Source organism: Nerophis ophidion, linkage group LG14 (assembly GCF_033978795.1).
Source record: "Nerophis ophidion isolate RoL-2023_Sa linkage group LG14, RoL_Noph_v1.0, whole genome shotgun sequence".
Taxonomy (NCBI): Eukaryota; Metazoa; Chordata; class Actinopteri; order Syngnathiformes; family Syngnathidae; genus Nerophis; species Nerophis ophidion.
In genome coordinates, this window is record NC_084624.1 from 30,861,290 (window position 1) to 30,888,789 (window position 27,500).

Here is a 27,500-nt window from a genome sequence, read left to right on the forward strand (position 1 = left end):
AGAAAAAACTGAAGCCATTGAGCGAATAGCTATTGACGCTATTTGGCCATAGCATGGGTGTACTTAATGAAGTGGCCCATAGCATGGCTGCCTTATTAGCATCGCCAGTAAAACGTGCGGACCAAACGATCAGGACTTTCGCGCATCTTGTGACACTGGAGCAACTTAAATCCGTCGAGTGGTAAGTGTTTGTTTCGCATTAAATGTGGGTATCTAGTTTCAAATGTACATACAGCTAGCGTAAATATCAATCAATCAATCAATCAATGTTTACTTATATAGCCCTAAATCACTAGTGTCTCAAAGGGCTGCATAGCATGTTAGCATCAATTAGCGTAGCATGTTAGCATCGATTAGCTGGCAGTCATGCTGCAACCAAATCTGTCTGATTAGCACATAAGTCAACAACAACAAAACTTACCTTTGTGATTTCGTTGACTTAATCGTTGCAAATGCATCTGCAGGTTATCCATACATCTCTGTGCCATGTCTGTCTTAGCATCGCCGGTCAAATGTGAAGACACTTTGGTACATTCAATGGGGGTCTGGCGACAGATTTCTTGCCAGTGGTGCAACTCGAATCCCTCCCTGTTAGTGTTGTTACACCCTCCGACAACACACCGACGAGGCATGATGTCTCCAAAGTTCCAAAAAATAGTCGAAAAAACGGAAAATAACAGAGCTGAGACCTGGTGTTTGTAATGTGAAAATGAAAATGGCGGGTGTATTACCTTGGTGACGTCACGTTCTGACATCGCTACAAGACCGATAAACAGAAAGCCGTTTAATTCGCCAAAATTCACCCATTTAGAGTTCGGAAATCGGTTAAAAAAATACATGGTCTTTTTTCTGCTACATCAAGGTATATATTGATGCTTGCATAGGTTTGGTGATAATGTTCCCCTTTAAGCTTTTCAGGTGGAATCCTTTGTCATTCTTGCTTAATGTACAGCTTAAGTTGTTCAACAGTCTGAGGTCTCCGTTGTGGTTTTTCACGTTTCATAATGTGCCACACATTTTCAATGGGAGACAGGTCTGGACTAGTCTAGCAGGCCAGTCTAGTACCCACACTCTTTTACTATGAAGCCATGCTGTTGTAACACATGGCTTGGCATTGTCTTGCTGAAATAAGTCCATGATAACGTTGCTTGGATGGCAACATATGTTGCTCCAAAACCTGTATGTACCTTTCAGCATTAATGGTGCCTTTACAGATGTGTAAGTTACCCGTGTCTTGGGCACTAATACGCCCCCATACCATCAGATGCTGACTTTTGAACTTTGCGCCTATAACAAACCGGATGTTTTTTTTCCCTCTTTGGTCCGGAGGACACAACGTCCACAGTTTCCAAAAACAATTTGAATTGTAGACTCGTCAGACCAAAGAACACTTTTTTACTTTGCGTCAGTCCATCTTAAATGAGCTCGGGCCCAGCGAAGCCGGCGACGTTTGTGGGTGTTGTTGATAAATGGCTTTCACTTTGCATAGTAGAGTTTTAACTTGCTCTTACAGATGCAACGACCAACTGTAGTTACTGACAGTGGTTTTCTGAAGCTACTTTTCTGAGCATGCACGGTTTTTGCTTGGTGGTGAGAAAGAATTTGCCATCAATCCCACGTGGGTGCTCAGCATTGTCTATGAGTGCTCGGGCCCCATAGCCTTCACGGGATCGGCGCCTATGCATCTATGGTCTCAAGTAAAAAGTTTCTCTTCCACCCATCTTACTCCATTTGATCCACATTTATGGTTTTATTTTAGGAGCAAAATGAGAACTAAAGGGTTTCAACCAATATTCCCAAGAGTGCTTTTTAATTTCTCGTTGCGCAACCTATTTTTAGTCGCAAATGCAAGTAAATTGTTTGCACTGTACAGCCCTGACACACAGTCTGCAACCGTTCCTCTAAGTCACAGGTGTCAAACTCGAGGCCCAGAGGCCGTATTTCGCCCGCCAACAGGTTGAGGTTAACTACACAAATGGAGTGTGACTTTTAAATTATGGGATAAAGTAAATATTTGATGTTTTTTTACCTTTGTTTCACATGTGTAGTCTTATTTTTTTCCACATTTATCCAACAAAGTCAGTCGTAAGCAGCTGTGATCACCGCTTCAAGTCCGGCTCTATACTCCGTAAATAAGTATAAAAGAGACCGTCCACTTCTCGTATCGAAACGAAGTTTATAAAACTGCATATAGTTTAAAGCAGGGGTCAACCTTTTTGAAACCAAGAGATATTCTTGGGTACTGATTAATGCGAAGGGCTACCAGTTTGATACACACTTAGTGTATTTCTGTCAGTCATTGTCGTACATTTTTTTTTTCCTTTTACGGGTTTTTTGTAGAGAATATATTAAAAAAAAACCACACATCTTGAATGGTTTAAAAAGGGGAGAGAATACGAAAAAAAAGAAAATTCAATTTTTAAACAGTTTATCTTCCATTTCGAATCTTTAAAATTAAAAATCCTACCGAATAAAAGAAAAACTAGCTAATTTAAATTGTGGCAAACTTAAATTTGTTTTAAATTAAGTTTGAAGAAATGTTTCACAAATTTGTCGAAAAAACAAGCTAAAATGAATTAAATTAAAATGTATTTTTTATAATAAAACTAATTTACTTAAACATTGATTAAAATTTTCAGGAGAGAAGGAATTCAAAAAGTTGTTTAAAAATCCTAAAATCATTAAGCTTGTATTTCTCTAAAATGTCTTGAAAGTCAAGCAAAGTAAAAAAAAAAAAATTTAAACAAGTGAAGACAAAGTCTTTAAAATATTTTCATGGATTTTCAAATTCTGAGTTTTGTCTCTTTTAGATTTAAAAATGTCAAGTAAAGAGAGACCAGCTTGCTAGTAAATACAATTTTAAAAATAGAGGCAGCTCACTGCTAAGTGCTGCTTTTGAGCTATTTTTAGAACAGGCCAGCGGGCTACCTGGTGCCCGCGGGCACTGCGTTGGTGACCTCTGGTTTAAAGGCTACAGCTGAGTAAAACACTCCAAAATAGTTCCACTGATTAGCGATCAACACAAATGCCCCACAAGTTTGTGCATTTTGAAAGCACCTTTTATTCTCTGTCAAGTTGGTTGTAATAAAAATACACAAGAAATAGTCGCCACAAATATTCCAATGGCGGTCGCGGGTTTAGGAAAGCCCAATATTCCAATCAGTGTTCGATAGCACAGCCCGCCACCAAATAGGTTCCTGGTCAGTTGGAAAAGTCTCACCTGGATAGGAGGAACTCCAAAAGAACTAAATCTACCTGGGTAAGTTTTAGGTGGAAACTCAAATTTTACCCGGGGAAGTTCCCTGCTATAGTGTACATGTCCACACACTTTTCACAAGGAGCACCAAATGAAAAAAAAAAAAATACAAGCTAAATCAATCATTTCATTGCAGCAGACCTCTAAATGTAACTTTATGGTTAGTTTTTAAGCCATAATGCTTCCATTCTCCCTTTTGTCTACACTGTGCTTTCAAGTACTCCATGATTGTATGCTGCCGAACATGCTCGTAAATCAGCAATGCCACAATGGACCAGTACTTTTAGAGGCAATGTAGTACTGAAGAAAATTTATACAACCTTAGTATCCAGTATTCATGGTTCCATTTCAGGTCATGTTCAGTTAGGTTGGAGAACTACAAGAATCTTATTTTAGCATCAGATTCTTTACTGCCAGAGATCTTAGATTATTTTTTGTACCAGAAAGTCCTTAAAGCAGCAGGGCACCCATGTAATGACACTAGACCAAAATCAGAATGTCTACTGCAGCAGTTACTGGTTCTCAGGAATATAAAAAGGGTGAGAGGAGAAGTTTAGCTTTATGGAAATTAACTCCTAAGACTATGTTGGATACCCCTGCTCTGTACAGTGCCTTTATAATAAGCATAGACTGGCAGAACCATCCACTTATTTCCAGAAAGGAGTTCTTTTAGTGCTTTTGCACACAAGGCGGTCACCTTCACATTAGAAACGTCACATTGCAACAGAGTGCTTTTCAGCAAGCCTTTATTAAAAGTCATGACCAGCTTGCAGTAAGTTATCTTTTCCAAGGCGGAGTCAGAATCACCTCATGGCTTGATACCAAAGCCCCCTGGTTCTGAGACTTATTCACTACAGCCAGAGAACGACCTGTGACGATGGGACATAATTCTCAACTTCTTGGACAATGAAACATTGAGGCTTATTTCACATCAGTTACTCACGTTGTCTACGGCACGGTTGTTCACAAGAGTGTGTGCTACTTTCATAGCACACGGCTGTGGAACAGTGGATGAAGACCTGGGGAGGTTACAGAGTTAAGATCTACTGCAACACTAGGTATTCAAGCAAGGAAATCTGTCAACTACACATCTAATGTCATTGATCTTTTTCTTGGTAATACGAATATTACAGTTGCATTACCCTATCTTTCTGAGGGCTGAAGGTGCTTTGATCCACAAAGGAGAACATCTTGAAGATGAAACGTTTATAATGGCTTGGGTATCGAAGGCCGGAGGATCCATGCACAGGCACCAAAGTGGTCTGGTAGTGGTCATCATGGTAGGGACAACTGCACAGACAAAGTGCATCCTTATATTAAAATCAAGGGAAAATGTGCCAAGTGGAAAACAGACATACCCATTTACGAGGATATCCCACTGGGGCAGGCTCTGAGGATTAGGGGTTGTTGTGGCCCAGCAGTGCTCCAGGTTCAAGATTATGTTGGGGTCTGCCTTCTCGAGAATGCGCACCTCAACATACACTGGGTCCCTCAGCACTTTGGTGACTGGGTAGTCTGTTGCGGTGTAGAAGGAGCTGTACGCTGCCTCTTCTGGAAAGAGAGTAGTGGAATTTTGATGCGTTGACCAAACACAACTTTTAAAAGACTGTAGTACTCACCCTCCACACAGCCCTTTGAGAGACACACTCCATTACCCAGTCTGAGCTCCACTCTGAGGTCTCCAGCAGCAGCGACTGACCCAGGTGGGGGAATAGTGTTTACCTCCATGATTAGAGCCTCCACGGCGGTGCCCAAGTATCTACACTGGAAGAGCAACCTAATGGCAGGGAGAAGAGCCCAGTTCATTGTATGCTATATTCTAGAACAGTGGTTTCCAACTTTTTCACCACAGACTGGTTTAAATAAGGTTTATTTGAAATAGGGACAGATACAAAAAGACATTTGAAACAGTTATCAAATGTATGCATCAGTGTTTGTAGCCAAAGCTAATTTACACCACAGATCCAACATTAAAACAGGAAGACAACAATTAGTTTAGAGAAAGACAAATTGAAAACTAGATAAAAGCCAATACCACAAAGTGAAGACTAGATAAAAAACAATTAGTAAAAACTAAACATGGGAACACAATTGCTGCTCAACTAGCCATAATTTTTTTTTTAAAGTGACAAGTGCAGATATATTTTTCAAAGTGTCAGGTAAAGAGCTCCATAGTTGTGGTCCTTTTATTGAAAAGATGTTCTACGGAATGGAACGCAACAGTTGCCTTTTGACATTGCTCTGGTACCACTTTGCAGTCTTGTAATTGCCTTGCAGAGTAATCAAAGCATTTAAAAAACAGTTTGACTGTATGCAACAAAATAAAATTGGTAAAACTAAAATATTGTATTTGGTTCAAATTTGGCAAAGATGATATGGTATATACTCTTGTCTAGGACTTTCAAGGCACGGTTATAAAGACACTCAATGGTCTTGACTGATGACTGGTGTGCCTGGGACCATGTAGTTAAGCCATAAAATGTGTGAAAGAATGTAGGCATTATTTTCAGGGACTGGCTTTCTACTTGTGCCAGATAAATACAGCAAAAGTGCATGAAAGACAACTCACTAGAACGCTGAATTAGTGGGTGCCCTTTGTTTCTTTGCAATGAGATGCAGATGGAAATCAGCCTTTGGCTACAATCTGTCACATTTATAGTTTTTATGTTCATTAATGTGCATTGTACCATGTCAAAGTTATAAAAAAAAGGAAAATTCCTATGAGGAGTTTGATTGTATCCGTAAACAAGCTTATTGAAGTGCCTCATGGGACAGGGGAAAGTTAAGTTAGAAAATGTAGTCGTTTATAAACCTAATGTTTCTGTGGCCGGTAGCAAATGTCACAGACCACTGTTCTAGAAAACTTAAGTGCAGTGGACTGATTAGTTACCACCTTTTCAACGTAGCTCTGATGACTTAAGAAAATTCAAGACTGATATTTTAATCTTTAACATTTAAATGTGTTGCTGCTTTGGCACAAAAACTGCTCTCCAGTTACTTTAATAACTGCATCAGTTTGCAATATGTTCCATTCTGCAAGTTTCCAGATTGCAAATCATAACACACTTCACCCTCTCCAAAAGTCGAGAAAAATCCTGAAGTCATTAATATTGCCTCCCCTCCCTAAAGTTGACCCACCATGAACCAGATTGACCACACTTCCCACAAAGCAATGTACTTTCCAAAATACAAGCTTCACTTTTAGGGGACTGGTTGAAAAACATGGCTGCCATTATTGCAAGGAAGGTGCACAGGCAGGACTTAGCAACCAATAATCATGCCTGAGCATTTGTCAGATTCTAAAATTAAGGATATTTCAAGGCATTTAAAACAATTGACCATACCGCTGATGCTACACATTAGCCATCTTATTTCTAACCATCCATTGCAACACAATGTTCATTTACTCACTCAAAATGGCTGTCCCTGGTGATGGAGCCTCTGGGGCCGATTCCCACATCATATGACGACGACATGTGGTTCTCATAAACCACATAACCATCTTCCTCCTGCTGGGAAACATTGCAAAAAGACAATGGTTATATTTCGAGCTAAAATATGACTTAATCTAAACTCCCCACCTACCTTGACCGTAGTGCCACACAGGGTCATGGCAAACTGAAAGATGGCGAAAGTGGAGCTGACATCAACCGCACTACATGAGGGATCGTTGGTTTCCAGCAGGCTGACGGAATTCACATCCACAGGGGGCGAAGTGGACTCCCGAGCAACCACCACCACAAACTGTCCGTCTTTAGTACACTGCACGGTCACTGGCAGGAAATAAAAAATACAAAGTTAAGATTTGTCTGGAAAGTTACAAAAATGCCAAGACTTTACCCGCTTTGCTGTAGTAGCACTGCCTTCCATCATGGCAGCAGTTGATCTCTGCACACTGTTGGTTGGTGATCTCTGGGCTGCCGCACAGGATCCTCTCACGCTGCTCCACTTGGCATCTGTCAAAATGACCCTCAGGTGGATGGGAGACTTTTGTTGGTTGCTGAGGCAGCCGTGCAAGAGAGTCATATTTATTCAGCGCTCCGGTGTACTGACGCTGAGCCACAGCAACATCACCGGCTAACACGACTACAATCGCCACCAACACACCAAAAGGACAGCCAGAAAGCGCCATAATGGTGCATGCAACCACTCCAGACTTTGGCTACAAGGGCTTAGTCCTCAGAGACAGGCTTTTATACATAATTGATGGCTGCCAAGTTGGCTGGGAGCTCCGCCTCTCATCGTTAGGAGTCAATCAGATGGCAGCCCTGTGGAGTTGTTCGTCGGGGGTTGACAGGTGCACAATTAAATATATACATATATATATATATATATATATTTTTTTAGTTTTTTGTTTTTTTGTTTTGTAGTCATTGTGTGACTACTTATTCAAAGATGAGGTTTTTCCAGACCATTTTTGAGTGTGTTTGAATGTCATTGTTTTGTGTATTTTCTTGTGTCACCAGGACATTTTTGTAATTCTTTAAGGATTTTATACAGAAAATTGATATAAAATATTGTTTAAATATAAATAGGCATGTCAAAGTTTTGATTTGACCCTTGCATTTTCCAGAAATGTTTAAAGTTCAACTTAAGCATCTCAGAATCTTTGACAAAATGTTATTTAATTTTAACCTAATTTAATGCTCTCATGCCGAAAAAAATAATAATTTGCTTTTGATCCACATTGTGCATTTGGGAGCAACTAAGATTTAACCCTGTTTTTTTCTAAATTTGCACATTTTTATGAGATATAAGAATAGTTCAATAAACTAGAAGTATGTTTATTGTTTGATATTAGGTCCATCCGAAAATAACAATAACTGTGCAGTCTAGGTTTGAGTTCAATTTAAAAGGTAAACTAAAGTACTTAAAAACAGACAATCATACCCTGGACTCTAAGGTTCTATCAGGAAAAATTCACACTTAGGGGCCCAAAAAAGCCCCCACAGAAAAAGTGCTATACAAATCACATAAATGTAATTGTATTTCCATTTTGGAATATTTATATTTTTGTGACATTTTGGACATAACTATTCCCAATTTTTAATGTTGAAAATACAAACTATGAATTAGAAAGCGCAGATTGGAATGCTTAGGGAGAATTTTTGAAGTTGTGTAAATGACAATAAATTACAAAAACTTATTTGCACATTTAAGAGTTGCATGATTAATCAATTAAATAGATCAATTTGATTAGAAATAATTATATTCTGTTGCTTTATTTAATAATGTATTTAGTGTAACTGATAAAACATTCTAAAATTTGGACCACATGGAATGCTCAGAACTTTAAAAACATGGACATAGTGTCTGCAACCACTGCATTAGTGTGCAGCAGATAACATTTTTTTTTATATTTTATTGTTATCAAAGCATAAATTTCAAAAGTGCAATTTCAATGTTGACGACATGCATTTATTAAACAAAAAAAAAAGTCAAACAGAAGAATTGCTGCTTATTTAAACTTTTTTTTTTACTGAAATGTACATTCGAGCTATAAAATGTTTTATCCAATTACTCAATTAATCAAACATTTCTGAATAATCGATTGCTGCAACCCTCGTTAATATAAAGTATTTTATTTAAATGCAATAATAGAGGTGTGTCCAAAGTGTGGCCCGGGGACCATTTGAGTTTTGTTGGCCCGCCACATATTGTCTAGATAAAATCCAACACAAAAACAACAGTAAAAAATGTAAGACAAAAAAGAAAAAAGACATTATGTGCTATAGTGAGAAAAAGCTGAAATGTTGATACTAATGCGTTTTTAAGTTAATATGTATGTTTCTTTAAATACACAGTCTATAATGTCTCTTTTTTAATATTTTTCTTTACATAATACAAAAATATCGAAATTGCCTCCACATACTTTCATTTTTTTGGTAGAAAAAGTCAGACTCCTTCAGTAATGCAACAAAAAATAGTGAAGTGAAGTGTGAAGTGAATTATATTTATATAGCGCTTTTTCTCTAGTGACTCAAAGCGCATTACATAGTGAAACCCAATAGCTAAGTTTTACATTTAAACCAGTGTGGGTGGCACTGGGAGCAGGTGGGTAAAGTGTCTTGCCCAAGGACACAACGGCAGTGACTAGGATGGCGGAAGCGGGGATCGAACCTGCAACCCTCAAGTTGCTGGCACGGCCGCTCTACCAACCGAGCTATACAAGAGAGTGTAGTGCCACTCGTGGTTATATATGTCATTTCATGAAGAAAATCCCTGGATGGTTAAAAGTAATTATTATTTTGGGAAGTAATATGTTTGCAAGTCAATTTTTTCCTGTGTATTAATAAAGGTGTCAAACCTCTCTCACACATCCAGATGTATGGGCGCTACACCCAGGACCTGGGTGTTTACGCCAAGGAGGAAGCTGCTCGTCTACGGGATGGCGGCGTACGGAATGGCGGAGGACTGCGGCGGAACACCAGCGTCCGGAGTCGCGCCGTAGACTTCCAGGAGTACGGGAAAGACCCGTGTGCAAAGTGCCAGTGTGAGTCATCTTAAAAATATTTTTTTTATGTTCGGTCAGATGCTTGATTTTAGGGTCAGAAGTCACAGGTATTGGCATGCAGCCATTGGTAGTTAGAATGTTAGCGTGTGGGCCCTGAGCCGTCCCTTGTTTCTCATGGTAATTGGTTCCATACATGACCACAATAAATTCATTTCCAGAATCATTAAGTGTAAAAAAAAAAAAATAATAATATCTGCAGCATCAGAATATTAATATCTTTACATCCATTTCAACATAATTAAAGCCTTCAACACATTAAATAACACCCTTTAGTCAACTTTCCAGTCCTTTAAATCCAACAAAGTAATGCTGCCTGAGACTTAGCCAATTAGTGTCCCTGATACTGAGCAGTGTGCTCTGATTGTGTTGGTCTTCTTTTGTGGCCTATACTGCTGTAGTATTAATATTTTTTTGTTCATTTAGCCATGTTCTGCTTGAAAATGCTTACCGTATTTTTCGGACTACAAGGCGCACTTAAAATCCTTTCATTTTCTCAAAAATCGACATTGCGCCTTATAACCCAGAGCGCCTAATGTATATTGTAGCGTACCGGAAGAGTTAGTCCTGCAAGGGGTTCTGGGTATTTGTTCTGTTGTGTTTATGTTGTGTTACGGTGCGGATGTTCTCCCGAAATGTGATTGTCATTCTTCTTTGCTGTGGGTTCACAGTTTGGCGCATATTTGTAACAGTGTTAAAGTTGTTTTTACGGCCAATGTCAGTGTGACATGTATGGCTGTTGACCAAGTATGACTTACATTCGCTTGTGTATATATGTATATATATATATGTGTATATATATATATATATATATATATATATATATATATATATATATATATATATATATATATATATATATATATAAACCCCTTTTCCATATGAGTTGGGAAATTGTGTTAGATGTAAATATAAACGGAATACAATGATTTGCAAATCCTTTTCAACCCATATTCAATTGAATGCGCAACAAAGACAAGATATTTGATGTTCAAACTGATAAATTTAATTTTTTTTTTGCAAATAATAATTAACTTACAATTTCAAGGCTGCAACACGTGCCAAAGTAGTTGGAAAACGGCATGTTCACCAGTGTATTACATCCCCTTTTCTTTTAACAACACTCAATAAACGTTTGGGAACTGAGGAAACTAATTGTTGAAGCTTTTAAAGTGGAATTCTTTCCCATTCTTGTTTTATGTAGAGCTTCAGTCGTTCAACAGTCCGGGGTCTCCGCTGTCGTATTTTACACTTCATAATGCGCCACACATTTTCGATGGGAGACAGGTCTGGACTGCAGGAGAGTACCCGCACTCTTTTTTGACGAAGCCACACTGTTGTAACACGTGCTGAATGTGGCTGGGCATTGTCTTGCTGAAATAAGCAGGGGCGTCCATGAAAAAGACGGCGCTTAGATGGCAGCATATGTTGTTCCAAAACCTGTATGTACCTTTCAGCATTAATTGTGCCTTCACAGATGTGTAAGTTACCCATGCCTTGGGCACTAATGCACCCCCATACCATCACTTATGCTGGCTTTTGAACTTTGCGTCGATAACCGTCTGGATGGTTCGCTTCCACTTTGGTCAGGATGACACAATGTCGAATATTTCCAAAAACAATTAGAAATGTAGACTCGTCGGACCACAGAACACTTTTCCACTTTGCATCAGTCCATCTTAGATGATCTCGGGCCCAGAGAAGCCGGCGACGTTTCTGGATGTTGTTGATAAATGGCTTTCGCTTTGCATAGTAGAGCTTTAACTTGCACTTACAGATGTAGCGAGGAACTGTATTTATTGACAGTGGTTTTCTGAAGTGTTCCTGAAGCCCATGTGGTGATGTCCTTTAGAGGTTAATGTTGGTTTTTGATACAGTGCCGTCTGAGGGATCAAAGGTCACGGTCATTCAATGTTGGTTTCTGGCCATGCCGCTTACGTGGATTGATTTCTCCAGATTCTCTGGACCTTTTGATGATATAATGGACCGTAGATGTTGAAATCCCTAAATTTCTTGCAATTGCACTTTGAGAAACGTGGTTCTTTAACTGTTTGACTATTTGCTCACAAAGTTGTGGACAAAGGGGTGCACCTCGCCCCATCCTTTCTTGTGAAAAACTGAGCATTTTTTGGGAAGCTGTTTTTATACCCAATCATGGCACCCACCTGTTCCCAGTTAGCCTGCACACCTGTGGGATGTTCCAAATACGTGTTTGATGAGCATTCCTCAACTTTATCAGTATTTATTACCACCTTTCCCAACTTCTTTGTCACGTGTTGCTGGCATCAAATTCTAAAGTTAATGATTATTTGCTCAAAAAAAAAGTTTATCAGTTTGAACATCAAATATGTTGTCTTTGTAGCATATTCAACTGAATATGGGTTGAAAAGGATTTACAAATCATTGTATTCTGTTTATATTTACATTTAACACAATTTCCCAACTCATATTGAAACGGGGTTTGTATATATATAACGTATTTCCTTGACTTGCCGTAGGGCATATAGTATGCGCCTGCCTTGAATTACTGCCGGGTCAAACTCACTTCGCAAAATAATTAGCGCATGTTTAGTATTACCGCCGGGTCCAACTCGTGACGTCACGAGTGACACTACCCCTGTCATCATTTTCAAAATGGAGGAGGCTTATTTCAATACCGGTAATTTGAAATCGCATTAAGGAAAGAAGATTAAGAGCTATTCAGTAGAATTTAAGGTCCAAGCAATTGAATACAGGTATGCTAAAAAGAACAGTAAGCAGCTATGTTTTATTAATATACCTGTGGAGCCGACGGTCCGACAGACAGGCAGGGCACGCTGGAGTTGGCACGTGGGAACTCCCTCGTCACGTGACAAGGGAGAGGGTACGCTCTTCCTCGTCACGTGACAGGGAGAGAGCACTAAGTTCCCAAAGAGTCAATAGAGCAAGAGCATACCAGTCACTTCCTGCTACCGGCATACAACTACAGCTGATTGGACTGTGGCGGTCACGTGACTAGGAAGCGCGCAAAGAGTAAATAGAAAGGCAAGAGCCTAATAGTCTCCATAAATGTATGTATGTATTTGACACATGCGTTACATAAAGGTAAGACCATAATAACATTTTTTTTTTTTATTAAATGTGCTTTTCATGATGGTATCCTTACATCACACACAAATTTTTACTGCATGCCTTTGGTAAGCGCAGGAGTCAGAAGAGGTTTTAAATTACTTAGCACATGCTTACTTTTACCGCATGCCTTTGGTAAGCACAGGGGTGAGAAGAGGTTATAAATTAATTAGCGCCTTGGCGGCAATTCAAGGAAATACGGTTATATATATATATATATATATATATATATATATATATATATATATATATATATATATATATGTATATATATATATATATATATATATATATATATATATATGTATATATATATATATATATGTATATATATGTATATGTGTATATATATATATATATATATATATATATATATATATATATATATGTATATATATATATATATATATATATATATATATATATATATATATATATATATATATATATATATATTAAAGTTAAGTAAGTTAAAGTTAAAGTACCAATGATTGTCACACACACACTAGGTGTGGTGAAATTTGTCTTCTGCATTCGACCCATTTATGGTGATTTAACCCCCAATTCCAACCCTTGATGCTGAGTGCCAAGCAGTGTGGCAATGGGTCCCATTTTTTTTATAGTCTTTGGTATGACTCGGCCAGGGTTTGAACTCCCACCCTACCGATCTCAGGGCGGACACTTTAACCACTAGGCCACTGAGTAGGTAATATATATATATATATATATATATATATATATATATATATATATATATATATATGTACACATATATGTATATGTATATATATGTATATATACATATATATGTATGTATATATGTATATGTATACATATACATATATATGTACATATATAGATATATATGTGTGTGTGTATGTACATATATATATATATATATATATATATATATATATATATATATATATTTTTTTTTTTATATTTAATTTAATGTATTTTTTTTACACTGTTGTGAGGGAAGGTGGTGTAAAAAACACCAGCCTGTGGGCGTACGATATCTTACTAAAGTAGAGCAGAGGCGAGCTACCTGAGAGAGAGATGTGACCAAGATTAGATGCGACTGATCTGAGCAATGACCTCCAGCTAAGCAGCCTGTCTCAGTTGTCCGACAAGGACAGACCCTTCTTCTGGCTGGTCTATTGTCTCCTCGTGTGTGTGTGTGTGTGTGTGTGTGTGTGTGTGTGTGTGTGTGTGTGTGTGTGTGTGTGTGTGTGTGTGTGTGTGTGTGTGTGTGTGTGTCGTGTGTGTGTGTGTTGTGTGTATGCCAGGGATATTTGCTCTGCTGAACGTGTTCTATTGCAGGTGTTGTGTTGTTTGTGCAGCGACCTCATCCGTCAGAATATTTTGTGCATTTTTTTATGATCAGACAAGAAAGTGGCACCACTTCAGCCTTCTTACTTAGTGACAATGATAATCTGGTGAATTCACCGGATTAGCTGGGTCAGGTCATTCTCTTAATCAAACAAACACTTTTATGGAAATATGCGCATAGACAATATGGAAAAAAGTCTCGTGACAGAAACCTTAATCAAAGTTGTCTTAACTAGGGATGCGTTTCACCCCTTCATTTTGACTTAAACGACCCATTTATCCATCCATCCATCCATCCATTTTCTACCACTTATCCCTTGTCGTAAATAAAAGCAGAATACAATGATTTGCAAATCCTTTTTGACTTATATCCAATTGAATAGACTGCAAGTACAAGATATTTAATGTCCGAACTGAGAAACAACATTTTTCTTTTGCAAATAATCATTAACTTAGAATTTAATGGCAGCAACACATTGCAAAAAAGTTGGCAAAGGGGCATTTTTACCACTGTGTTACATGGCCTTTCCTTTTAACAACACTTAGTAAACATTTGGGAACTGAGGAGACCAATTTTTGAAGCGTTTCAGGTGGAATTCTTTCCCATTCTTGCTTTATGTACAGTTTAAAATGTTCAACAGTCTGGGGTAATCTTGGTGGTATTTTACGCCTCATAATGCGCCACACATTTTAAACATGAAATAAGGACCTGATGTTGCCATCATTATTGATGAAAATATGTCCTATCTAGTGCAACAAGTAAAAAAATTAAGGATTATCAGATGAATTATGATATACTGTATCATCCTTTCTGTCGGCATGCACATTAAACTTGTCTGGGTTGATAAGTCGGGGTGTTCCGATTTCAGCAAAAAACAAGTATCGAATGATATCGGCTCGCACCTAAAATGTAGTGTAATGTTATATAAATGTAAATATCAGCAATCTTGGAGAGTGTTTACTTGTGCAAAGCTGGACAACCAGTTGACATCTTAATGTCACACATGGTCTTTTTTTTCTTGTAATTTAGTGAAGTTATTTTCAAAAGAAAAACATGGTAGGCCATAGGCTAACAGGACCTAGCAGCTACACAACAGCTATGCACAAAGTAGCACACAAGCTAGACATGAATTGAACAATTGTACAGTCTGAAACACCACATTTGTCAATATAAACAAGTATAAGAAATTGTTGTTGCATAATACTTACACATGCAAAGTGTCCAGGGCAAAGGGATATCTATCCAGTACCAAACATGTCCGCATCATTTAACTTACTGCGTCATGACTCATAAACTTAATTTAGGAATTCAATAATGGTGTTTAGGTGTTGCTTAAAAAAAATAACTACTCCACTTAAATGTAATAACAACGTAAGTCTGTCATGAGGTTAATGCTTTTCATGCCTACCATTGTTCTCTGAGCAATTTATTTTGATCAAGCTTTATTTTAACATTCCACAATACAAAATATTACAAATATGTACTATATTCATATAAAATGTTGGCGTTGTTTACTTGAATCATATTGCAGTGTACACTATCTCTTGTATGTGACTGCCATCATGGTGCAATCTACACATATCTCTTATGTTTGACTGCCATCTACTGGTCATACTTATCATTTCACCATGTACCAAATAAAATAGCTTTGAAGTCGATGAGCAAAACCAAAATCATGCCGTACATTAGGCGCACTGGGTTATAAGGTGCACTGTCAAGTTTTGAGGAAGAAAAAAAAGATTTTAAGTGCGCCTTATAGTCTGGAAAATACAGTAGTTCAAGACATACTAAAATTAAATAACGTAAATAAGAAAGAATAAAAATTAGTATTTTATTAGTCCCTAATTTAATGCATTTTGGGGTATAAACCACAGGCTGGGCAGCACGGAGGTGATAGGGTTAGTACGGGTGCCTCGCAATACAAAGGTCCTGGGTTCGATCCTCGCCTTGGGATCTCTCTGTGTGGAGTCTGTATGTTCTCCCCGTGACAACTCGGGTTCTCTCCGGGTACTTCGGCTTCCTCCCACCTCCAAAGACATGCACCTGGGGATAGGTTGATTAGAAACACTAAATTGGCCCTAGTGTGTGAATGTGAGTGTGAATGTTGTCCGTCTATTTGTGTTGGCCCTGCGATGAGGTGGCGACTTGTCCAGGGTGTACGCCGCCTTCCTCCCATGTGCAGCTGGGATAGGCTCCAGTACCCCTGCTACCCAAAAAGAGACGAGCAGTAGGAAATGGATGGATGTAAACCACAGGCCTATAAAAATACATATTGGGCACAGAAATGGCCCCCAGACCACCCTTTGGACTAGGGCTGGGCAATATTGCGATATTTTTAGGCCATATCGCGATATATGATATATATTACGTTATTTGGCCTTAGCCATAAATGAAAACTTGATGCATATTATCACAGCAGTATGATGATTCTATATGTTTACATTAAAACATTCTTCTTCATACAGCCTTAATATATGCTACTTTTAAACTTTCATGCAGAGAGGGAAATCACAACTAAGTCAATTGACCAAAAGTGTATTTATTAAAGTTATTAAGCAATGGCACAAACATTCAAGTAATTTCCAAAACATAAATTGCAAGATTGTCAGAGACATTTTAAGTGTCAAATAAAAATGAGCTGCATAATAGGAAATCAAATAGTATTCGTCCTTCACTATGTGGTATGTTACTAAGGTTATAAAATTCTCTTTATTCTCTTGCGAGTGACTTTTCAAATGATGCTACATATTAGCAGTAATGCTACTTTTTATAGCAACGCTTTTTCCCCCCCACACTTGACAAATTACGGTTGTCTGTTCGACATATTCCCACTTGAAGCCAAACCACCGCCAGACGATGGGAACCCTGCTGTTTTTATTGGGAATTAAGTCTTCCTTCATTTGTTACCAGATCCGCACCATCTCTCTCTCGTACGTCTACGTTAGCAGCTAACGTTAGCCACGCCGCTACCTCTCTGCTCTGCGAGGGCGTGTATGTGACGTGTGACGTGACAGTTTGTGACGTATGTAAGAATGTGCGCCGGCTTTTCTATGAGAATGAGAGACAGAAAAGAGCGAGGAGAGCCTGAAGTGTACGCCCGCAGCTACAAGTCCTGCGTGAGAACGTATATTCGAATATTACGATATAGTCATTTTCTATATCGCACAGACACAAACCCGCGATATATCGTACATATTGATATATCGCCCAGCCCTACTTTGGACACTAACGCTGTAGTTGAAGCGTTCCTATCAATAATGACATGCTTCTCCACAGGTGTACTTTCCCATAAGTGACAGCTTGATCTGTCTGTTTGCCCTTGTGTCCAGTGATCTGATTCAAGCAGGATGGATAGATTGTGCCGCAGGCGAACGTCTCTCTAAATCAAAGCCTCCCCACAACCCATTTGTTTTTATGGGCGCCATTTAAAACCATCACCAGCCTGGCCAAAAACTGATTTGTGGTCTGGACACGTTGTATTTTTAGACTGTTGCTTCAGGAGGCTTGAGGGCACCTCAGCTGTTGCGTCTGTTGTTAGGTAAGATGAGCAACATTTGACTGTGGAAGTTTGTGTGTGGGAACGACATCTTTGTGGAGGCTGGACTACTGTACGTTTGTGCACTTTGATGAGTAACCAGAGCTGCAGCTTTTGGGACGAGGGCAGCCCACGCGTACGACTCTGCACTCTTTGTGTGGTGCTAAAACCATGCACCAGCTCCTTTTTTGTCTTGAAACGTCCTGCGGTAAATCGTTCTCATACTGCACACATCCCTCATCTTCCAGTGGAGTGTGAGGTACTATCAGAAGGAACTTGTACATGTACCCACTGAGTGTGTCTGCACGTTCAGTGTGGGAAACCTGCCATGCAGCAGGTGGCCTGACTGTAGGGCAGCGTGGCTTCTCATGCAATGAGTTGCGTCCCACATCCCTGGGGGGAGGCAAGCTGCCTCCCATCGTGACCCGAATACCTCTCTGCCGGTGTCCTCGTCCCCATTCAGGCTCTTTCTGTCTGTCAACTGATGTTATGTGACACAAACAAGCTAGAATGCCATTCAAGCACAGACCGACTTGAGTTTGCATATTTGTTCGTTAGTTAGGTTCATGGACACCATGGACCAGGCCTGGGCAATTATTTTGACTCGGGGGCCACTTTTAGAGAAAACAATGTGTCTGGGGGGCCGGTATAAATATTTTTAGGGACACTAATACAAAACTTCACTATAATATTTGATTGAATGCTAAAAACGTTATGACAGACCGCCTTAAAAAACGTAATGGAATTTTAAATTTTTCTATGAACGATAAAACACGGAATATTGACAAAATATGAATGTCACGCCCTCTTTCGATCAACATTTTACAATCAAGTGAAACGCGAAAAAAATGTAACAAACAGTGAAATATGAATGCGAAAGGTAGAAAATAAACCCACCTACAATCTGATGTATCTGATATATCACTAAGGTTTAGAACTTTGTTGTGAAAATCTCCTTCCGCGTCTGTGGAAATGCTCCCCGCCCACACTGCTTGGTGCCTCGTCTGAGCTGCTGTGACGTAGATTACCATCGTAACTAATTAGATGACCATAGTAACTAATTAGATTACCATAGTAACTAATTAGATTACCATAGTAACTGGTATATTATCCGTAAGCGCAGATTCCAACCATTGAAATACTTTGTATAGTTCAAGACTTACGGTCATTAGAAAACATCACAGCACATCATACTGGCAGCTACAGTTTCCATCTTAAAGATCTAAAAAAAATATTTGGGAATGTCCGGCGTGCCAGATTGAAAGGCTTAACGGGCCGCATCTGGCACCTGGGCCTTAATTTGCCCAGGTCTGCCATGGACAGTTCCTTTGACGCCATAGTGACCTAGTCATTAATGTTCTATGTAACGCAGGCCTGGGCAATTATTTTAATGCGGGGGGCCAAATTTAGAGGAAAACATTTGTCTGGGGGCCAGTATATCTAATTTTAGGAACACTAATACAAAACCTCACAATAATGCCTGATTGAATGCTAAAAACGTTATGACAGAAATGGAATTTTACATTTTTTTTACTGAATGAGACACCTAGAATGTACATGAAAATAAAGAATGTGGTATTTACAATATTAACTATGAATGATAAAACACTGAATATTCGACTAGACTTCCTTTTTTATTGTCATTCAAATTTGAACTTTACAGTACAGATAACAATGACATTTTGTTGCATTAGATCATGGAAGTGCAGGATAAAAGAGCAATAAGGTGCAGCTATAAATAAAAAGATTACAGTACAGATAAATATATTGCACTTTTATACATGCATCCACGTTTATGGATGTATGTTATATTGGCTTTATATTCCAGCGAGTTAATCCGTTTTGGGGGGGAATTGAGTGGATTATTATCAATCAATCAATCAACGTTTACTTATATAGCCCTAAATCACTAGTGTCTCAAAGGGCTGCACAAACCACAACACAAACCACTACGACATCCTCGGTAGACCCATAAAAGGGCAAGGAAAACTCACACCCAATGGGACGTCGGTGACAATGATGACTATGAGAACCTTGGAGAGGATGAAAGCAATAAATGTCGAGCGGGTCTAACATGATACTGTGAAAGTTCAATTCATAATGGATCCAACACAGCCCCGAGAGTCCAGTCCAAACCGGATCCAACACAACAGCGAGAGTCCCGTTCACAGCGGAGCCAGCAGGAAACCATCCCAAGGGGAGGCGGATCAGCAGCACAGGGATGTCCCAAGCCGATACACAGTCCATCCTGGGTCCCGACTCTGGACAGCCAGTACATAGTCCATGGCCACCGGATCGGACCGGAGCCCCTCCACAAGGGAGAGTGGGACGTAGGAGAAAAAGAAAAGAAACAGCAGATCAACTGGTCTAAAAAGGGAGTCTATTTAACAGCTAGAGTATACAAATGAGTTTTAAGGTGAGACTTAAATGCTTCTACTGAGGTGGCATCTCGAACTGTTACCGGGAGGGCATTCCAGAGTACTGGAGCCCGATCTGTTCAAGAGTCTTATGGCCTGAGAGAGGAAGCTGTTGGTTCTGCTACAGAGGTTGAACCTCTGTCTCGAGTCCAGCAGTGAAAACAGTCCTTAGTGGGGGTGGGAGGAGTCGCTGAAGACCTTTTGCGATTAGAATGTGGTGAGAATGGACAGAGGGAGCTGTGCTCTTTTCATCTGACGTAAAAAGTGCATGCGCTTTTTGCGTCGAATATTGACAACATCTGAAAGTCACACCCCTTCTTGATAAACATAGTTTACAATCAAGCGAAACGCAGAGAAAATGCAACAAACACAGCGAAATATGAACGCGATGGGTAAAAAAACCCCACCTACAATCTGATATACACTCATTGTCAAAAGTTTGCATACTGTTAGGAACTCGCATGTCTGCTGTTGTGTGTTCCCGAGTATGCAAGAATCCAGGAGAGTTGAGTGAAGGTAAGAGGAATTTAATTCAGAACTCATAAAAAAAACAAATAAACATAAAGCAGTCGTGCAAAGTAACGTTCTCAACATGATATTTTCTTCGAGCACTGAGGAGTGCTCGAGTGAAACATAAATAGGCAGTAGCTTGATTGACAGCAGGTGTGAACCACTGCCAATCAACGAAAAGAGAAAAACAGTGCTCGTGAATAAAACAGGAAATACAACAAAGTAAGAGCACGGAACAGGAAGTAAATACAAAAACACAAAAATTAACAGAAATAAAGTGACAGATTGTCACACATACACTTGTGAAGGACATATTCTCATGGCTGTCTTGAGTTTCTAAAAATTTCTACAAATCTTATTTTTTTTGTGATAGAGTGATTGGAGCACATACTTGTTGGTCACAAAAACATTCATGATGTTTAGTTATTTTATTAGATTAGACAGTACTTTATTTATTCCGTCAGGATAGTTCTTTCAGGAAAATTAAAATTTTCAGCACAATCCCATTCAAGAGCAGACAAACATTACAGGGAGACAGAACAGGATCGCTGACGGGTCTGCCGGCTTCCAGCGCCCCTTACAAAAAAGATGAGATACAGGTAAACAAGGGTGGGGGGGGGAGAAAAAAATAGAAGATTAAAATAAAATAGAAAAAATCGGTCTTAGCCTGGGCCCTGGAGAGGGGGTGCAGACTGAGGCCAAGGGAAAAAAACAACTCATGGCCATAGTAGTAAGAGGGAAACCTCAAACATCAAAGAACACAGGACATTAAAGCAGCAGATACAACCAGACACTTTTACATACAGCTATAAATAAAAAGTAAAAGAAACATATCTACTGTGGTGGCCTCTGCGGTGTTCCACGCCATCGTCCGCTGGCTGTTTGTTTTTAAATCTTTACATGGACTGGCACCTCAATATATCTCGGACCTCATCCAAATTTACATCCCTGCGCGCGCTCTGAGGTCCGAGAGCCAGCTCCAGCTCATGGTGCCCAAGACCAGACTTAAGACCAGGGGAGACAGGGCCTTCTCTGTGGTCGGCCCTAAGCTCTGGAACACTCTGCCGCTCCATGTTCAAACTGCTTCCACAGTGGAGTGTTTTAAGTCTCGTCTTAAGACCCACTTTTATTCTTTGGCTTTTAACACTACGTGAGTTGTCGAGCGGGTCCTCTGTTGTCCTCTGTGTTTTTATACACTTTGATTTTTATTTTACTGTTTTAATTGATTTTACCTTTTAAAATAGTTTTTAATCATATTTGTTTTTATATTGTTTTTATTGGTTTTATTTTTATAAATTTTTAGTTTTATTCAGTCATTGGTGGAGCATAATATTATTTTTAACATGGCTGTGCAGCACTTTGGAAAATGTATTGTTGTTTAAATGTGCTATATAAATAAAGTGGATTGGATTGGATTGGATTGGGTGGAGGGAGCATTGGCCAGAGACAGGAGGAGACCCAACAAAGCAACCAAGACAGCCGACTCCACTCTCAGCCAGTGTCCAGTCCGAATGGATGAGCGAGAATACGTCCAAGGTGACTGAGGTGTCCGACACCTGCTCACCCAGCCAAGACACTGCAAAGCCTCTCCGTCCCGGCGCTCAGTGCTTTTACGAATTTATTATGGGTCTACGGAAAATATGACCAAATCTGCTTGGTCAAAAGTATACATACAGCAATGTTGATATTTGGTTACATGTCCTTTGGCAAGTTTCACTGCAATAAGGTGCTTTTGGTAGCCATCCACAAGTTTCTGGCAAGCTTCTGGTTGAATTTTTGACCACTCCTCTTGACAAAATTGGTGCAGTTCAGCTAAATGTGTTGGTTTTCTGACATGGACTTGCTTCTTCAGCATTGTCCACACGTTTAAGTCAGGACTTTGGGAAGGCCATTCTAAAACCTTAATTCTAGCCTGATTTAACCATTCCTTTACCACTTTTGACGTGTGTTTGGGGTCAATGTCCTGTTGGAACACCCAACTGCACCCAAGACCCAACCTGATGATTTAAGGTTGTTCTGAAGAATTTGGAGGTAATCCTCCTTTTTCATTGTCCCATTTACTCTCTGTAAAGAACCAGTTCCAGCAAAACAGGCCCAGAGCATAATACTACCACCACCATGCTTGACGGTAAGAATGGTGCTCCTGGGATTAAAGCCTCGCCTTTTCTCCTCCAAACATATTGCTGGGTAGTGTGGCCAAACAGCTAAATTTTAGTTTCATCTGACCACAGAACTTTCCTCCAGAAGGTCTTATCTTTGTCCTTGTGATGTCAGATTGTATCTGATATATTACTAAACTTTAGAACTTTGTTGTAAAAATCTCTTTCTGCGTCTGTCCCTGACACCGGCATTTCAGGCTGGCCGCTCTGGAAAAACTCTGTGGAAACGCTCCCCACCCACACAGCTTGGTGCCTCGTCTGAGCTGCTGTGACTTAGATGACCATAGTAACTCGTATATCATACAAAAAGCGCAGATTCCAACCATTGAAATACTTTGTATAGTTCAAGACTTACGGTCATTTGAAAACATCACTGCACATCATAATGGCAGCTACAGTTTCCATCTTAAAGATCTAAAAAAAGGATTTTGGAATGTCCGGCGCCCCCCCTTAATTTGTCCAGGTCTGATGTAACGGATACCAGCTTGTGTATCTGCGGGATTGTACGTTAAGACAGTGGTGTCAAACTCATTTTAGTCTATTCCCCAAGTGTGCCGTATTGATAAAATCATGGTATGATAACTTAAAAAGAAAGACCACTTCAGATTGTTTTTTTGTTTAAAAATATACCAAACACATTCTGCTAATGTACAACAATCTATCTTCATTTGTTGTTATGTATACTTGCTGAATACATTATGTGATAATGTGCATCAGTCAAATAGATTAGATTGCGTTTCAAAATGCTCCTATTTGTGTTCATTTTTAATCTGTCAGAAGATGAAATGAATGGTAATAATATCAGAATTAAATTATAAGGTGTTATTAATGTACAAAACCCAAAACCAGTGAAGTCGGCACATTGTGTAAATAGTAAATAAACACAGAATACGAAGATTTGCAAATCCTTTTCAACTTATATTCAATTGAATACACTGCAAAGAAAATATATTTAATGTTGGAACTGATAAACATTTTTTTTTTGCAAATATTCATTAACTTAGAATTTAATGGTAGCATCACATTGCAAAAAAGTTGGCACAGGGGCATTTTTACCACTGTGTTACATGGCCTTTCCTTTTAACAACACTCAGTAAACGTTTGGGAATTTTTGAAGTTTTTCAGGTGGAATTCTTTCCCATTCTTGCTTGATGTACAGCTTAAGTTCTTCAACAGTCCGGGGTCTCCCTTGTGTTATTTTAGGCTTAATAATGCACCACACATTTTCAATGGAGCACAGGTCTGCACTACAGGCAGGCCCGTCTAGTACCCGCACTCTTTTACAACAAACCCGCGCTGTTGTAACATGTGCAGAATGTGGCTTGGCATTGTCTTGCTGAAATAAGCAGGGGCGTCCATGTATTGTAAATCAATGTATTCTGTTTTTATTTACGATTTACACAACATGCCAACTTCACTGGTTTTGGGTTTTGTAATTTACCCATTTCCTCAACTGATGTAGTAGCATCACGTTGTTTATTCTGTACATACTGTATGTAGCCTCATCTACAACAAAACTTGTAAATTTGGACTCATTTCATTAATCACATATCAAGTTAGAAGTGGGTACAAATGATTTCATGTGTTCCCAGTCATAAGTACAAGACACAATGTACATATAATCCAAAACATTTATTTGGTTAGAAATGTTACTTACTTTAACAATAAAGGCATGAACGTAACAATCCACATGTTGTATCATTACTATCACTAGTAAGCTGCGCAAATACGTACTGTCCAAACATGACACAGTCATGTGCTCTCTCCTGCAGGGAATACAAAGAATTGCTTTTGCGACATCCGGTGGACACATTTAGAATAGCAGTTCCTTCCATTAAAAAAAATTACAGCTCATTTTTTGACACTTTGCAAACTCATGTCGCAGGCTGGATAAAAAACTGTGTGTGGGCCTACTGAAACCCACTACTACCGACCACGCAGTCTTGATAGTTTATATATCAATGATAAAATCTTAACATTGCAACACATGCCAATACGGCCGGTTTAGTTTACTAAATTACAATTTTAAATTTTCCGGGGAGTTTCTTGTTGAAAACGTCGCGGATTGATGCGGGTATGATGACGCGTGCGCGTGACGTCTCGGGTTGTAGGAGACATATTAGCCCAGCACCACACACGGCTAAAAGTAATCTCTTTCTATCGCATAATTACACAGTAATTTGGACATCTGTGTTGCTGAATCTTTTGCAATTTGTTCAATTAATAATGGAGACTATAAAGAATAATGCTGTTAGTAGAAAGCGGTGGATTGCAGCTGCCTTTAGCACCGAAACACGGCCAGTGTTTCTTTGTTTGTTGTGAAGCTTTAACACAGAGCAGTCAAGCGAACATGTTTCTCTATGTCAACCAGCAAGTTTCTGGATGGGAAAATATTATGATATTAAGTCGGCTCTTCAGTGGATTGTGGGACCTCATCCTGCAGGTCAAAAAGGCAGCTGTGATCTTGGCTCCTCGGCTTCTCTGAGAGACGCTGGCGTTCACCGCAGCCATCCGACTTTCAGGTATGACTTTACAATCTCACTGAAACACTAATAAACAATAAGCAGATAAGGGATCTTCCAGAATTATCCTAGTAAATGTGTCTAATTACATCTGAAACGCCGCCTGGTGCCGTCGCCTTTTCTTTTTTTTTTTTTCTAGTACTTCACTCTAAACGTCCTCATCCACGAATCTTTCATCCTCGCTCAAATTAATGGGGAAATTGTCGCTTTCTTGGTCCGAATAGCTCTAGCTACTGCTGGCTATGATTGTAAACAATGTGAGGATGTGAGGAGCCCTACAACCCAAGACGTCACGCGCAGATCGTCTACTACTTCCGGTAAAGGCAGGGCTTTTTTATTAGCGAGCAAAAGTTGCAAACGTTATCGTCGATGTTCTCTACTAAACCCTTTCAGCAAAAATATGGCAATATTGTGAAATGATCAAGTATGACACATAAAATGGACCTGCTATCCCTGTTTGAATAAGAAAATCTAATTTCAGTAGGCCTTTAACTTTCCATTAGTCAGGACGTGTGGTCGCCAGTTTGTCTGCCATTTTATCCAGATTTGCACCACAATATGATCCTTTCTGTAGTTACTATAAGTGGCCCAAGCCTTAACCCTAAATAAACATGAATCAAATAATACAAACGTAACTTCAATTGTTAAATGAAGCAAGAATGCTCTAATTAACGCCCCGTTATACGATGAAGGTCTCCTGGAGTCACCAGGTGTGTAGTTTTCAGAACTACATTTAAATACCCACTGGGGCTCTAACAGTAAAAAAAAACAACACAAAAAACTATTGCATTAACAGCTGTGGCTGTAGGCAACCTCCCGGCGTAGTGTTTTATTAACTCCACAAAATGGTCCACACTATACTAGCTACACTACATTGGTTCTGTCGCTGTGTAGTGTAGGGACGTACCGTTCAGGGATTTATGCTGCTAATTCCGATACCGGTCATCCATGAGTGAGATCGGCCGGTACCAATACTGATACCGATCCCATGTATTAAGTGTACATTTTGCAATGTTTTTATGGCAAGCGGCGAGCGCTATTGACAGTTTAACAATATCAACACAATACTTAACTTAGTTCCTCATTCTGGATGTTTGAGCAAAACAAAGTCAATAGCACACAATAACCGGTTCCAGCTTGACTTCTTAAACTTTACAAAGAACTTTCTCGCTGGTGTTGTCTGAAGCGAACTTATTAGTTAGCTCAGCTGTTAGGATGCTTGCTCTTGGGTTGGTCTCAGTGTGTAACATGTTTCGTCTTGTCCTCCATTGATAATGTTTCATTATAATAGTATTTAAGATACTAAGAAATGCATTTTATTTGCACACATTGGAGGTGATTTTTTTTATCCTAAGGGAGCGGCTCCACACTGTGTATGGAGACACAAAATTGTTAGCGGGGGAAATAAATCCAATTTCAGTGTCAATTAGAGTGGATCTGCGTATATGATCGGCATTAAAAGGCATTAATCTGCAATGACGAGCGCATCCTTTTTAACGAAAATCGTCCGATACGGATTAATGACCGATCAATAGGCACATGCCTTGTGTAGTAAGTAATATACTTGAATGGCCATTGGCAGCTTCATTTTCTTTTCCACTTTCTCATACTCCAAAACGTCAAGTTTTGGAACATTTTGGAAATGTTTCCAATCATCGCCTCCTTTGCAAAACCAACTAATGACCTCAAACCATGTTTATTAGTAGCTATAGCACTAACACTATTATTATGGGGCTGCTGCAATGCTAGCAACCAGCCAATATTATTATTTCTCATACTTCAAACTTTATTATTATCCTTGTTCCGCACGTTTCTATTACGTCTACGAGACAAACCGGCCAACGAAACCCCACATATGTTATACCGTCGGAAAGGTCTCGTTCGCGACAATGGGGGAATTTTAAATTAGGAACATTTACTGTCACCATGGTGACTCCATCCATCCGTCCAACTTCTTCCGCTTATCTGAGGTCGGGTCACGGGGGCAGCAGCCTAAGCAGGGAAGCCCAGACTCTTGTCTTCCCAGCCAGTTTGTCCAGCTCTTCCTGGAGAATCCCAAGGTGTTCCCAGGTTAGCCGGGAGACATAGTCTTCCCAACGTGTCCTGGGTCTTCCCCGTGGCCTCCTACCGGTCGGACGTGTGCATTTTT

General features: G+C 39.4%; 2 protein-coding genes across 6 annotated transcripts in view; one reads left to right on the forward strand and one right to left on the reverse strand.

Moving 5' to 3' along the window:
• The window catches only part of clcn2a (chloride channel, voltage-sensitive 2a), a 165,262-nt gene that overhangs the window by 76,160 nt on the left and 61,602 nt on the right, over window positions 1-27,500 (forward strand). For all 4 annotated transcript variants that reach the window (XM_061920376.1, XM_061920373.1, XM_061920375.1 and 1 more), the window contains exon 2: window positions 9,581-9,749. In XM_061920376.1, the coding sequence (XP_061776360.1) occupies window positions 9,581-9,749 (169 nt within the window). The remainder of the gene's footprint in view (window positions 1-9,580; window positions 9,750-27,500) is intronic.
• Window positions 3,986-7,431, reverse strand: LOC133568444 (zona pellucida sperm-binding protein 4-like). 2 transcript variants are annotated; one of them, XM_061920372.1, is made up of 8 exons: window positions 7,097-7,431; window positions 6,842-7,029; window positions 6,668-6,765; window positions 4,876-5,033; window positions 4,615-4,807; window positions 4,399-4,546; window positions 4,200-4,275; window positions 3,986-4,125 (listed from the first exon to the last, which is right to left on the reverse strand). In XM_061920372.1, the coding sequence occupies exons 1-8, from the start codon at window positions 7,386-7,388 to the stop codon at window positions 4,034-4,036; spliced, it is 1,245 nt and encodes a 414-aa protein (XP_061776356.1). In that variant the 5' UTR covers window positions 7,389-7,431; the 3' UTR covers window positions 3,986-4,033. The 2 variants fall into 2 exon arrangements, with proteins under 2 accessions (XP_061776356.1, XP_061776355.1); XM_061920371.1 differs by having other exon boundaries at window positions 6,668-6,768.